The sequence below is a fragment of the Protopterus annectens genome, chromosome 14.part0 (assembly GCF_019279795.1).
Source record: "Protopterus annectens isolate FY-2018-M chromosome 14.part0, PAN1.0, whole genome shotgun sequence".
In the NCBI taxonomy this organism is placed as follows: domain Eukaryota; kingdom Metazoa; phylum Chordata; order Ceratodontiformes; family Protopteridae; genus Protopterus; species Protopterus annectens.
The window spans coordinates 378,877,718-378,893,815 of NC_056748.1; the positions used below are offsets into that span (position 1 = coordinate 378,877,718).

Here is a 16,098-nt window from a genome sequence, read left to right on the forward strand (position 1 = left end):
AGAATCCCAGGTGTAGACTGAAAACCACATGGGGTTGCTAGTTCATATGGGGCAGGGCAATCTTGAGTGGTTACATTACTTGTATAAGTGTGTGACATACCCTTGCTGATGCCTATTGCATGCCAAACTCTGGAGCTTATCCAGGATTAATAAATTACAGCCTTTCTTAGTTGGCTGTCACCCCTTTGAAAGCAGAAGGAATGGGCTTTTTGGCTGATAGGTGCTGATGATCAGCAGGAGGCAGGAAGTAGGGCAAAAAATACACAAAAAATAAAAATTAACTTTAAATATTTTTTGTGCCCAAGACCATCAAGTCCCTGTGACCTGTGGGTCCATTCATTCATATCAGCCTCTGACATCACAACATTGGAAGATGAAGACAAGGGCCAGGGCACTCGTGTCCACTATCCAGCATGGATTAAGAGATTTTTTGCCTGATTCAGTCCTTCCATTGACTGTAAAGCATAGTGCAGTGCCTGTTGTGGTGGACCTAGTGGGAGTGTATACTTTCACATACCCACAATTTCCAACAAAACTGGTTGAACACATCTTAGCAGGCTCCTAATCCCTGAGTCCCATGTTGCAGGAGGTATGTAGTTTGCCTTCCTGCAGGCAAAGTTTTTGTCCAGGTGGTCAAACTAGCACTGGTTGCCCAATTCCATCCCTCCCTGCTAGGTCACTGGGCAGCTAATAAAATCTTGGCTGTCTGCAGTATAGTTAGGCCCAAAACCTTAATGTTGTTCAGTTGTTTAATTCATTTTGATGTTTTTGTAGTACTGTGTAAATATGATAAATTTATTTTCAAGCAGTTAAGGAGTTCTGTTTGATAGAAATTAGTCTTTATGCAGGTACAAGTTGCAATACTTGGAATTTGAACTACTAGCAGTTAGTCAAATTACAGGAATTCTATGTAGTTTAGGGAAGGAGAATAGCTTTAAAAATGTTGTTTCATCTGTTTCCCTGCAAGCATTTTACCCAGCTTAGTAATAACAAGGACAAAGAAAAATCAGTGACATGGCAGAAGGCTGGGCTGAGATTCCAGGCAATGAACCTTTCACTGCCAGCTAACATGAAACCAGATGAGAATAAAAAAAAAAACATTCCTTACTTCAGATATTATTGTTGCTATAGAATAAGCACTGCAATTTGAATGGGCCTGCAGGCAATGTATTCTCTAACTATCTGATGTAAATGTAATTGCAACGCTACAATGAACCAAGTTCTAAACAGAACACACATCTTTTGGGATAGTAAGACATGTTACTCTGAGGCTGTGCCTGTTTAACTTTTATTCTGTTTCAAGTAAACAGTCTTTCAACGGTCCCCCTGCTCCCGCCCCTTCTCCATCTTACTCATATGTTTCTATTTAAGGGCTGTATTTTAGCCGAATATGATTGGTAGCCACAATCCCCAAGTTGATTTCCAGCTTCAGTCTTACTGAGAGAAGAAGGATTTGTATGTTAGAGGAAGAAATCCACTTACTGTTTTTACAATCTTTTCTTGCTTTTTGGGTTCTTGTTTTTTTATGGATTTGAGTATAAGCTATGTAAAGTTTTTTGTTCAGTCTGAATGGGATGGCAGTAGAAAAAGTTGTGTTTGTTACATTAATCTTGGAGTGCAACATGAAAGGTATCAGTAACAGGACTTAGAAAGGGAGAAATTAGGCTTTCTCAAATGTTCCGATGTGCTGCCTTGTGGGCCACAACAGCACATTTCTATATGGCCAGCTGCTTAAGGACATGTTGTGAGCCTCTGTTGTACAGTGATTGGCTGAAGGATGCTGACAAATCGGCCTATCGTGAGTCGAACAGACGGAGGCTGCTCGCGAGGAGCTATGGCTGGAAGCTGGCTGACAGCTTGCTTTTTTCCTTCCTCAGGTGCTGATGGCAACTCCGACCCAATGATCCTGGAGCAGTATGTCGTGGTAGCTAACTATGAGAAGCAGGAAATCTCTGAAATCAGCTTAAAGGCTGGAGAAGTTGTGGATGTCATTGAGAAAAACGAGAGTGGTGAGTTCAAATATAAACTAATTATTTTATGTATGTTAATGTAATCATATAGTACTGTTTTGGCCTAATCTGTCAGTAGTGAACCATCAAGTGCAATGTACATCCCAGGATTATGCTGTTTTAAGAGCCTGAAGTATCTCCTTGCTGGTTTGGGCTTTGTGCCAAATTTGCTTTCTGCTGCAAGAATGCCTTCTAGGTTTAAGTATTAATGAGAAAATATGGACTACTAAGAAAAATGTGTTTTTTAATGCATAGCTTGTTCTTTTTTACAGATCCCCCAACACATATATGCACACAAGCCATCTGTATACATGTTGCAGATTCTGTACATAAATCTTATTGTTTGGAGCAAAGATATTTTAACATGCATTACTTGCCATTTCACCTTAGACAATTTTGTTGTCAAGGTTTGTGGATTGGTACATGTTACTTGTTCCCATCAAGTTCCACTGCACCTCCAGCGCCCATATTAGCAAGGGCCATAAGTGCTCTAGATTTCTGTTTGCATGCCTAAAGTGGAATAAAACATATAACAATAAAATGAATACACCGAGTACAGCTGAAAATAAGACTGCCCACTGGTATTTAACACTAGCACAGCAATGTGTTTGTTACATGTGTTCTGAAGTAGATTGCTGCATTACAAAACTTCAGTTTTCTCTGAGTGTCCAAGTGTTCTTCTGTAGGTAGCTCATGCAGGTTCTGTAGTATGTGTCGCTCCTTCTAGTAGAGAAGATGCAAATAAACAAAAAGGGTTATGGGTAAAAAGAAAAATAAAGAAATGCCACTAGATTAGATCATGGTAATTTGTCCAGTAGCCTACCTGTTATCTGTAAATGACATTGTGCAGAAAACTGGAATATTTCCAGTCCTTTTTTGTCATAAGACCTTTTTTCTTTAATTTACGATGCTTGTTATTAAAGGGGTGCATACGTAGCATGTTATAATGCAGTGTCAGCAGTCTTAATCTGCACATACTTACTGACACAGAAACAGTTGTTCAGTATCATTTCTGACAGCCTTCACATTTATTGACATAGTGTTCCTAGCAGTTATAGGAACATGTATTTATACTGGTAAGCAAAATAACCTAACAATTATATTCAGTATACAGATAAGTCCTTTACTTCTAACCTACATCTGTGTGCCAGCTGTATTATGAGTTTCTTGCCGTGTCACACTCCAGTATTTCACATACTTATGTGCTAACATTTACAGTGAAGCTGAAACAGTAAAACAGTACATGCGTTGGCTTTTTCTATGTTCATTTATGGAAGCATATGCCAAAACTGTATGTAAAAAGTACTTCTGAGGAGGCATATGATTTCTGTTTAGACAATTGTAAATTTCACTCGAGTAGCAGCTTTAATGATGCTTGTGTATAGCACATCTACTTAAGTATTTACCAAAAATCCTGCAATGTTTGTTTTTGACTTCCCTGTATTCTAGCTTACTTAAAAATAATTCATGACTGCATATCCCTGTCTGAAATCATTCAGAGCCCTTTGTCAAATGAAGACCAACCGAAAGTGCAAATGTTATACAAAGCTGCAGAAAGTAGCAGTAAGAGAAACAGGCCATAAATAAGAAACATGTTATTGAGCTGAAGGGGGCACTTCACTACTACAAAACTGTCCCTTCACAGCTGTGGCAGTCACAGCTGTTTCTCTTCAGATGAACTTAGAAGTATGGCATTAAAATGAGTTTGATTACAGCTTCTGTAACTTCAGCTTCTTTCAACATTTAAGTAAAACATGAGAGTGGGATGCAGTCATATTTCTGATGAATTTTTAGGCACAAGTCAAAGCTGAGTGCAAGCAAAATCAGTTAAGAACACTATACTGACAGTCCTTAGAGCAGTTATGATTGGGCTTTCATTACTGTGACATTGTAAAATCAAAATTGCAACATCAAATTTTTAAGGCAGTTTTGATACTGAAACATTCTTTGTAATAATCCATGCATCTTTAACTGTTTGGTTACCTGAAATAACATCATAAAATGGCTGGTAGAATGATCAGTACTTGCATTTTGGTGTGTACATCCAATGTGTACTAAAAATAGTGCTAGAAGAGCCCAGGAAATCGATTTACTGTCAGTGGTAAACAAAAGTTGTTGTTCTGAGCAGGCAAAACTCAGTGAAGAAGTTTACACTACCAGTGAAAAGCTTGTAATTTTAAATTATTGTTTTGGAAAGTGACCTTTCAGTACACAATATTGCCCAAAGCCTTGGACATGTTAAGAAAAGTCTTGAAAGCTATTTCCTTTAGCCTCACTGCTCTTTATGGGGTGACAAATGTTTTTTTCCCTTTCTGTTCTTCTTAAACTTCACTTTCTGGTTAATGTTCTTGCCTATATCACCCTCAAAGGTTCACAGTTCAAACCATGTACAGTTACCTCTGAATGTAGGACACTGGTTTGGAACCTTCTCCTCCTAAATGCCCAGAAATTATATGAAAATAAGGGTAAAGCCTTAAGTTGTCACACAGTAGAGTCACTTGGCCTTCATGCAGTTGATTACTCAAGGTCCTTTCCATTAGCAAAGTTCAAGGAGACAAATATTTCATCAGACATCCTCAAGAAGGTCCAAGTGTTATTCATATATGTATGCCAGCTGAAATACTACTCATTGTAGTGTGTACCCTTTTAAACATAAGACATTCTAAATTAATGCAGACAGGAAAAGAAACTTAAAACTAGCAAACACCTGAACTCTGCCATTAGAATCACTGATTCCATTAACAGAATGAGTTGTTTTGCTCATTTAATAGCATACCTCAAATGTAAATTTAGCTATGCATATATATGGTTGTACTCTTAAAGGATAAACTGTCACATAAGCAAATGCTTTTAAGTGGTAAAAGAAAAAAAAGTGAATATTCATTTGAATGGAGTTTCTGCCAGCAGTCTTTCGAGTGGGATTGCGGTACCATGTGGTAAGGGAATTTGCCCTTCGTCTCTGTTATGTGATCTCTGAGTTAGTTTATATAATTAACTGGGGGCATGGGGGCACAGCAAAAATAGGAAAAAAAGATTTTTTTTTATGCAGTAGCTCATATGAGCATTTATTCTATTGTGTTCACTGTTTAGGAGTTTGCTGATATGAATGTTTGCTCTTTCATGAGAGAAGTGTGTGTGAGTGAGTGTATGTGTATATATATATATATATATATGTCTATGTAGTTTCACTTCATAATCTCGAATTACTGAAATCTCGAAATTCAGTAACCCGAGACTATGAAGCTGAAAACCAGAATGCCGAAAGTGCATGAGAGCAAATTCGAATATCTCTAATCCGCGCTTATGCATTTCCAGTATGTCGATTGTAGTGTTATGGTGCCTGAAATCGCAGGTAAATGACTGTCTGTGTGTGTTTTTGTACGTTGTGTGTATGGGTAAGGGTAGGGAGGTGTGAGTGTTGGATTTGTTGGTGTTTGTGTATGTGTGATGTGTGTTTGTGTGCTAGTGAGTAGAGGATGGCGTGTGGTTTGTTTTTGTTTGTTATGTGCGACCTCTGAGTTGGTATATATATATATATATATATATATATATATATATGTAAGTAGGGGAGTGTGGGGGGGTGCAGGGGGGCTTGCCCCCCTGCTTATATGCAGTGAAGGGTTGTGCGGTTTGTGTGCTGTGGGTGGAAAGGTGTGTATGTTAAGTGGTGTAATGGGGTATGTATGTTTGTGATTGTGTGATTCGGGATTGTGAGTTTCAGTGTTGTGAATGGTTCGACTTTATAGTCTCTGGTTACTGAATTTCAAGATTTCAGTAATTTGAGATTATGAAGTGAAACCATATATATATATATATATATATATATATGTATATATACATATGTGGTTCCCCTTCACAAAGTCAAATGTTCAGAAACTCGAAATGCATATGGTTGAAGCCATATGCTCGAGTTTCTGAAGCTCAACTTTGTGAAAGGGAGCTGAATAAAGGGAAACGTAACACAACAAAGTGTTTCTGCAGGGGGCAAGCCACCCTGCACCCCCTACACCCACCACTACTTATTTATTCCAACTCCAAGATCGCAGTACAGTGCATAAAGGGAAATCTCCCATTCTGCGCTTTATGCCGTTCCCCATTCACAGAGTTGAACTTCCATAATTTCGAGCATATGGTCTCGGCCATATGACTTTCGAGATTGTGGCCGTTCGACTTTGTGAAGGGGAACCATATATATATATATATATATATATATATATATATATATATATATATATATATATATACACACACACACATATATATATATATATATATATATATATATGTGTGTGTGTGTGTGTATATATATATATATATATATATATATATATATGTGTGTGTATATATATATATATGTGTGTGTGTATATATATATATATATATATATATATATGTCTCTCTATAGTATTCTAAAATGGTTGACCATGTATTAAGTTGACAACTACTTAGCTGACCACATATTGTCGACTAAGCAGCTAATTGACAACTGTACGAGACTGCACAATTTCTGGGGTTGGGAAATTTGCCCTTCCACAATGTTTTGGCGATCTTGGAAATAATATATGTTATTAACGTGTTGTGGGGGGTACAGGGGGCTTGCCTCCCTACAAAATAAAAACAATATTTTTGTTTGTTTTTAAAGGCTAGATTATGCATGCCTTGATGCTTTTTCTTGGCGCATGTGTACTAGTGTGTTGGAGTCCCATGTTTCTGACCATTTGTGGTCAATATTTTTGCATTTGACTTTGAGCGTTTACAGTGTAATATAGTGCAACCCCCCCCACACACACACACTTGTGTATTATATATATATATATATATATATATATATATATATATATATATATATATATATAGTGTGTGTGTGTGTGTGTGCGCGTGCATGCACTTCACTTTGTCAGATCGTCAGTTCATTGACAGGGTAAATTGCTTGGGAAATTCGAAGTACTCTGTCAAGTGCTGCAGATGTTACAAAGGAGTAAGAATTAATGCTTTTATTTATGTGAATGTGGATTTGTGTTCTTAATGCTAAAACTTTCAGCTATGCTGAAAGTTTTGGCTTTAAGGGTGTGTGTGGGTGTGTGCATGCACAGTTTAGGCTTAGAGATGCGCTAATGAAGGGGATAGATCTAGTGCTGTGGGTGTATACTACGGTATGTTATGAATGTCTGAGTGTCTTGTGAAGTGGTAGTGTTATAGAAGCAGCTTTTTCCAAAGAAAACTATAAGCTTGGGGTTAGGGGCAGGGTTAGGTTAAGGGTTGGCATACATTAGTTCAACATAGACTCGTATATATATATATATGTGTGTGTGTGTGTGTGTGTGTGTGTGTGTGTGTGTATATATATGTATATATGGGTCTATATCATAAACTCGAAGTCTATAAAGAGAGAATGGTCTTTAATCAACACTAAATGCTCAAAGTCCCATAAAGCTGAATGGCCGGAACAGCGATTTTTTCCCCAGGGAAAAAAATTTGCTGGGCCATTCTCAGGACTTTGCCGTTTCTGCCACCGTGGTGCTATCTTGGCTTTTGTATATTTAAGTAGGGGTGTGGGGGGGGGTGAAGCCCCTCCCACTTTGTTGTGTTTGGTTGTTTTTTTTGGAACAGTGATTTTTTTTTTTTCGCTGGGGAAAAAAAATCGCTGTTCTGTCCATTCAACTTTTTCGGATTTCAGGTATATGGTGTCGATTAAAGAGTGGTCGCTCTTTTTGGACTTCGAGCTTATGATATAGACCTATATATATATATATATATATATATATATATATATATATATACACACACACACACACACACACACACACATATTTAAACTGAAGTTTATGTTGGTGCTTAAGGCCAGCATTGCAATAAAATAATAAGACTAAGTAGACAAAAATACGAATATGTAATCAATTAAAAACAATTAACTAAAGGCTAAAAATGAAGTCTCAAATTACACATAATGTGAGAGCTCAAGTAAATGTCTTTGGGGATTATTTAAACCCCCTAAGAATCAAGAACATCCGTAGCCAATCCAGTAACAAGTTCCAAAGGCAAGGTTGCCTTAAAACAAAGGACTTGGCTGAAAAATTGAGATGAACTCTTAGAACAACCAGCAGCCCTAGGATAGAAGGATTGCAAGACACTATCAGTCCAGTATCAGTTCTGTAGATCTTTGTATGCATCTGACCAAACTATCAGCCAGTGCAGACTGCATAGCTAATGTAATGTGATATTTTCAGCAGATGCTGATCGAGTCAAGTTGTGGTGTTTTGAGCAAGTTGAAAATTATGAAGCTACATGTCAAGAAGCCCCAAGTATAGGGTGTTGCAGTTGTGTAACCTGTAAAAGGTCAAGGTTTGTGGCACTGCTGAAAGATCCACGTTTATATTTAAAAGCTTAGTAAGTGCAGTCATGTGGAAACAAGAGTACCTTTTAGGGGATAACAGTGGAACAGATGAGTTCCCGACATTGGCATGTTTAACCATGGCATCTTTCTTAGAAACATTGAGCATAAGCCAGTCATTGACCATTCACTTGTGGAAGCATTCCACATCTGAAACTAGCTTGTTTAAGGTGGGCATAAGTTCTTTATAAGTTCAGACAAACCTGATACTAAAAGAAGGAATACAACAGCATTTCCTCAGCACAGCTGAGATATTGTAAACCTGCCCCTCAATTAATATCACCTAATTAAAAGAAAAACAGCAGTGTATCCAAATCAAAAACATGTAGCATCTCATATGATAGGGATAAGGAGAATTAATCCCCACCACCACCACCCTCTGTGTTTGTCCAGATTGGTAGGAGGTAGACTAATTAAGGGTGGTCCCAGGATTGTGACAGCACCATCTGAAATAGTTAAAAAAGATCTCAGTGTCACAAGTGCCAAATGTTGCAGAGACAGAGATGTAAAATGATCAAGACCTAATAACAGTGAACCTTCACTAACTGGGGATTGTTAAAAACCCTGGGAGAACCTTCTCATTACCATGTCTTGACCAAAAGCAGAGTGAGGTGGATCATTGTCTCAAAAATTAACCCAGATACATATATGCACAACCCTTTCAGTACCTTACCAGTAAAGGGAATGTTTGAGATAGGGTTATAATTTTCTCATCCAGCATTATGAAGACTGGAGAAATTAAGGCCTTCATCAAATCTGATGAGCACATGCTATACCTAAGTGATCTCGAAAAAAATTTGACCCTATACCGCCAACGTGATATAGAAAGCCTAGCAGTAAAAGGATCCAGTCTGCAAGTAGAACTATGAATTCTGGAGACTAGAGAAATAAAATCACTGTACTTGGTAATAACAAGACGGAGGTTTCAAGGTGGTGATCTCCCTTTAGGATTGCTCATAACCCCCCTGAGAGTTTACCTTGGTCAGCACTTGACCTGATCAGGGAAGCTTAGCAGTGAAAAACAGTGTGTGATTCATGTTGCTTTTCTAAAAAATCCTTTCAGATGGCAAGACAGGAAGGACTGCTCACCTTGCCCACCACCCAAAAGATGGTCATGGCCAAACCACTGCTACAGAAATCTTTCAGGACAAGTAGACTTCTTCCTGTTGATCCCCACATGATGTACTGAAAACTGCTTGTCCAACAGAAGCCTGTAATGAAAGTGACCAGCCTAGTGCCATGTGTGCCCTAATTTTGTCAAGTCATACTCAGTCTACAGAGTTCAAGTGTTTCTGTAGGTCAAAATGGATGGAATGTACACAGAATGAGGCTGAGAAATCAAACAGTGTCCTGTTATTGGCCTCAATAATGTCATCCAGACCCCTCACCACTGAATTTCTTTAATTAAGTCAGGAATCAGTAAGTCTGAGATAACCAGAGTCAGTATTCTGTAAGCCATCAAAGGGTAAAGCAACTACATAGTGAACAAGGCAATGATTTGTCCATCTGACTGGTGCCAGCACCAGGTCATGGATTATAACCTCCATCTGAAACACCAAGCTTAATGTATGCACTTGTCTGTAGGTTTCAGAGGTAAGAACCCGCGCAAATCTGAATCTCTTCATTATGTTAATTAATTATGTTATAAGGGCCATGGACTAATCATCAACCCTAATGCTGAAGTCATTCAAAATGCTCTAAATTAATGACCTCAACCCTGAGGAGAAAGATAATTTGTAAACTTCTTAAGGGATGTCCTTGCAGTGCCAGTTGGATGTAAGATGAGTAATTATTACATATTGAAAGTTGCTGTTTTTTCCAGCCTTAATATAATAAGGAATGACAACCCACTCACTGAACTAGATCGGTCCTACCACAGAAAACTCTTGGGGCATTGTTGCTGCAAGTTAGGCTAGAATCTGGAGTCAAACATGTTTAATTTAGAACCACAGTATTAGTACAACAAAGCAGGTCAGATATTCCAGATTTACTGCCTTTTTTGAGTACAGTGCTCTGACCCGATTGTGGGAGAACAAGTCCCACCGACTTTTTCTGACATAAAGACAGATCTATGGCTGTGTGACACAGGGCTGAATCATGTCTGTCTATGTCATGTTTCACCAACGTTGAAAAATACATGGCAGTGGCATGTAGCTATGCTTGTACCAAGTCTGTCCTTTAGCACAATGACAGGTACCAGTTCTATAACTTTTAAGAGTATGCTACCCCATGCAGGCATTAATAGTGCCAGCAGATCACTGGCAAGGACTGATGGCCTCAAGACAAAGAGCTTCTCCTCATTAGAGCTATAAATCCCATGGCTCAGCAGATGAGGCACAAACTGCAAGTGATTTAAACTGGCTATTAGTGATAATATCAGTCAGCAATAAACCAGTCATAAAGATTAAAGATAAAGCTAAATAAAAATAAGTAATTAAAATGAACAATGTCACACGTCACACTACAGCTGAGACAAACCTGATGCTAGAAGAGCATAATTAACCTAAGATAACACTGAAATAATTGGCTAAGGATGATATATTAGAGCCAGTATTAAATATATGCCAGTGGTGAACTTCTAGCAAAATGACTGCCATAGCAATGGTAGTTGAAAGATGAAGGGCCAGTCACATTCCATCATTCATAATATAACAAAACAGATTTAGCCTGCAGATAAGGGGGTATGTATATGCACGTGTGTGGTGTAATATATATATTTGTGTGTGTGTGTCTATGTATATTTTAACCATTTTTAACTGGGTAGTGACATTGGTCCAAGGATCCCTTTCATGTAAGGTCCAGGCTACAAGGGCAAAATAAATGACTTGTCAAGCTGCGGTGGTGCAGCGGTAGTGTTGTCGCCTCACAGTAAGAGGTTCTCCCATTCAATTCTAGGCTGGAGTGCCTTCTTTGTGGAGTCTGCATGTCCTCCCCGCGGTCGAGTAGCGTTCGAATGACATGCGTGAATGGGCGTGCCTTCGTTGAAGGTTGGGCGTCGAGTTGGCACCTCGGCACCGTAAAAAACTACTGCTAATCATTAGTGGACCGGCGTTCCACTGTGCCAACCCCTAACCAGGAAAAGCTGAAAGAAAAACAAAAATAAGCATTGGATTGTAACAAAGGCTTTTACAGTTAAATAAACCATTTTTGTTTGACTAGGTATTTTTCATTACAGATTAATAAACTTTTTCAGTCCTAGATGCAAAATAATGTAAAAGTATAATCGGCAATCTGTAGTTTTATCCCCTTAATCAACTTAGCTCACAGGAATGTAAGCATTACTTATTACAGATGGCCAGATACTAGTATCCTGTTGCGTTTGGTTGGTAAATTAACAAATAAAATGTTTTCCTGGAAAATCAGAGCAACTGCATCTGTTTGATTTCTTCAGGAGTTATCATGAATGTTTTATAAAGAACTTTAAAATATTTGTTGCTCTGATGGTGTCTGGTAAGGACAGCAGGGACTACTTTTGAGAATGATCTTTTGGTGGACATAAGCTTAAAGGGTGATCTGTAGAGTGTAGTATTATAGAGGCTGTGCAGAGAATAGAGACCACACCTCACTTGAAGCTTATTTTAAGCGATGGATGGTAACTGCCATAAATGAGTTGAAATGTGAGTTTATTTAGTAAAAATGAAGCCCTATCTTGAATTGGGCACCAAACATGTTCTGTGTAGTTTAGTGGCTTTCAGTGCTAGAGCTAGGATGAATAAGTCATAATATTTCATTCTCACTTGTTTGCAGTATGGCATGGTTGTGAGGTGAGAGTAAGGCAGGAATTGGTAGTGCATATTCAATTCTAGAAAGCACATTAATAGGGAAGGCCCTTCTGGCTTTAGTACAGATAAAATGTGAATTATTAAACTACTTTCAAATGATTAAATACTAGTTGAGTGTGCCTTTTTGTATGAAGGTGAAAGCTAAGGCTTGGATTAAGGCTTAGACCTTTATCTATGATGAGAGACTATTGCCAATGTGTATCCTTCTGAGTTTATGGTGATAACGGAGTATGCTTTAACTAAGGCTGTTGACTGCCAAACAAACACAATGCTAGGAGTCTAAACAAATAAACTCTACTCCCTACAAGCTTTCCTTACCCTAGAGAATGCTGATGTCAGTGACTGCACAGAGACATGGTTTAAACACAGTGGAGAATACCCCAGACATTACAAGGCTATAATGCCTTCCACACATTTAGACTAGCTACTACACAGACAGGGACTAAAGGTGGAGTTGTTTAGATTTGCATAAAAAATAAGTATACCTTGAGGCTGGTTAAGCAGGGCGATGCACCTGAGCATTTTCACTTTCAAATCACCATAGGCAAATTCAGTACCACTTCCTTGCAAGCTATAGCCCCCCCATGACCCAGGAAAACCATAACACACATTTAAGCTTACTGGAAACTCTTGCTGTCCAGCTCATTACCATATATGGGTGACTTTAATTACCCTACTATTGGCTGGGAATCGTATACAATACCAAACATGCAGGGACAAAGATTCCTGGAGTTTGTCAACACAATCTTCCTGGAACAGATTGCCAAAATGCCAAACGGGTGCAGACTTACTAGATGTGGTCCTCATGAATATGGAAGAAGAGCTGCACCCCCCATGTTTGCAGAGCTCATGTTAATGGAGCCATATGTGATAGAGCCAGAAGATATAGCAAACCAACTGGCAGAAAAATTAATCTCCAGCTTTATGCATGGCTCCCCCTCTTCAGCCTCCTCTAAGGAAATCACATCAAATATAACTTCCTCAACTATTACTAGGAAACAGATTCTCAATACTCTCTCTAAGGCTAGGAATACTGCACTGATGGGCAAAGGCAGTATCTCAGGCTGCCTTATAAATGGCATGCATTATGACCTGTCAGGCCATCTGGAATCACTATTTAAATATAGCCTCCAAACATCCTTTGTACCTCACAAATGGAGAACAGCACCTATCTTCCCCCGCACAAAAGTGGGCCATTTACAGACCCATAAGTCTCACTAGTCTTATATGCAAAGCTGTAGAAGGACTTATCATGAAAATGATTTGACATAGGAAACCCCCTAACAGTGGATCAAATCCAGTTTGGTTTCATCAAGAGGAGGACGAAAGTCACCAAAGTAATGGATGAAGGCAAAATGGTTCAGTCTGGCTACCTTGACCTGGCCAAGGCATTTGACACAATACCCCACTCGGGCATTGTTGAAAAACTGAAGAAGTTAAGTATAAATCCTTATATCACTCGATGGATAACCAGCTGGCTCACAGACAGGACTGAGGAAGTTAGACTTTGGGAGTCCACATCTGCAGAGAGGCCACTCACAACTGGAGTTCCTCAGGGATCGATCCTGGAATCTCTCCTTTTAGCATCTACTTGTCTGAAGTCAAGGCCAACATCAAGGGCCTGTGGTTGGCAGAAGATTGCAAATTAGGATCAGTAATAGATACTCCTACTGACACTAATGTTCTCCAGAAAGGGCTGGCACAGACAAATAACCAGATTGATGGACTAAAACTAAATGCCAAGAAATGCATATTAGTATCATTCAGGAAGTCATCCACTTCTGATAATAATCATATTGACAATACACCCCTAAGAGTTGACACAGTAGTCAGTGACTGAGATGCACACAGATAGTGATTTAGCCTTTGACCATCACTTTTCTAAAGCTGTGTGGAAATCTTTGTATGTTGTGCAACTTGCAAACAATGGTATGACATCTAGGTCTAAGGAAGTCATTGTTTCACTGTGTTCTGAATTCATCAGGCCTATTATTGAGTACAGTGCCACCTTTGGTATGTACCTAACCAGGCACATCCAACAATTGAAACTTCATGAAAATAATACAGGGCATAAGTAACATGTCTTATGCAAACCACCTCAAAGCCCTATCCCTATATTCTGTCTCCTATAGGCTGTTGAGGGGTTATCTATGATTGGCATACAAGGAATTGTTAGGTCCCACTCTGATGGACCTCCTGCATATCCGCAAAAGAAATAGCACCAGAATTACCCATTATAAAGACTTAAACCTGGCTGTAATATAAATAGGACCTGACGTAGAGACAAGCATGTATCCCAGAGACTACCCCTTTTTTGGAACAGGCTCCCCATCCATGTGAAGCAGAGTTTCTCCCTAACCCAATTCAAGTGTAAGTTGGGCAATTGGATGGGGAACAGGAAATTCATCCCTGGGTTGGCAGCTATGTCTCTAATGAACACAGGTGACCTGTAAATGGTTCATCTCACAGGCCCCTGCTTGTAGATGTTTCATCTCACAAGCCCCTGCTTTCACTTATCAAGGGTACCAGAACTTGTCAGAGGTTTGGGATACATGGCTAGGCTTACAAAGGCCCCAGTTGTCATTAGTGTAGTACAACACCTATGAACCTATTAAACATTAGACTGTTGTTGTGAAGCCATTTCCAATAGTAGTGAGAAATCTTTTTGTGAAAGTGTGATAAGTTGCTGTGAGTTATTGCCAGACATGAGTACAACAGTTTAATTTGGTAGGTTACAGGGGAGGTCAGTAATAAACCGGAAAAACAGTAATGGTCTAAGCACAAACCCTTGTGCAACACTGTTTAGGGGTTTCCAATTGTCACTGGGTGTTGGCAGATAATCTGTAGTACCTATTACTAAAAATAATCCTTAAACCATCTTTAAATTTCAGCAAAGAAACCATAATTTTGATGTTTTTGCAACATCATGTCATGTTTATTTGAATGCTCTGTTAAGATCTACAAAAATGGCTCCAGTTAGTAGGACTGAATCCATATTATTGAAAATTTAATTTGTAAATAAGGTAATGTCATGCTACTGTATTTTGGTTTAAAATCATGTTAAAACTGTGTAAGTATATGATATTTCTGTGTATTAACTGAGGGAAAATTAGGTTTTCAACTGCTTTAACTATATAGGTCAAGTTTTGTAATAGGCCTGAAGTCACTTGCTGTGCTATGTGAGGGTGTTTTTGGGAGGGGGTCGTTAGAATCTTATTTGAAAGAAGAGGTTAAAGTTTGTGAAGTAAGTGAAAGGTTAAAGTTGTAAGTCAATGGTCTACGGAGCTTGCCACTACCAAGTTTGCCCCACTATCCAACTTAGTTATTCCTGCTAACTCAAAACCCTGCCCTGCTCCTAACCCTAACACTCGGCTTACTTGCAAAAAGGCCCTTCCAATTACACTACCACTATTCAGACAAATTTGAACTGAATGAGGTCGGGTTATGGGTACTACATCAGAAAAGGACATTTGTTTCCATTTTTGATGTGATGAGTTTCAATGCTTTGTGCTTTTGATGGACAGAATGATCAACATGTTTTATCATTGTACTGTGTGTCAAACATTTAACATGTCGATCAGTCATTATATATAGATACACCCGAATCTGGAAGATAATTACTTGACTGTGAAGTATAGCTACATATTTGGCCAACTTCTGCTATGGGAAATGTTTAATTTTAAATTGTGATTGTTCCTTTCTGGCATTTTTGTGACAGTAGAGTTAAGATATATATATATATATATATATATATATATATAAGTAAAGAGGTGCAGGATGATTGGAACCCAATGTAAATGAAACTTTTAATGATTTTGTGCTGTCGATTTGTAGTTTTTGTAGGAATCATAAATTCAAGTCTGATTTGCTTGTATAATGAACCATGTGTTCTGTTGCACTACCTATGGCTGACCAT

At 38.6% G+C, this 16,098-nt stretch overlaps 1 protein-coding gene across 1 annotated transcript in view; it reads left to right on the forward strand.

Moving 5' to 3' along the window:
* The first annotated feature begins 1,473 nt into the window (after positions 1 to 1,473).
* The window catches only part of SH3PXD2A (SH3 and PX domains 2A), a 593,326-nt gene continuing 578,701 nt past the window's right edge, over positions 1,474 to 16,098 (forward strand). Inside the window, exon 1 of the mRNA XM_044055559.1 lies at positions 1,474 to 2,009. Coding sequence (XP_043911494.1) covers positions 1,778 to 2,009 — 232 coding nt within the window. The 5' untranslated portion in view covers positions 1,474 to 1,777. The remainder of the gene's footprint in view (positions 2,010 to 16,098) is intronic.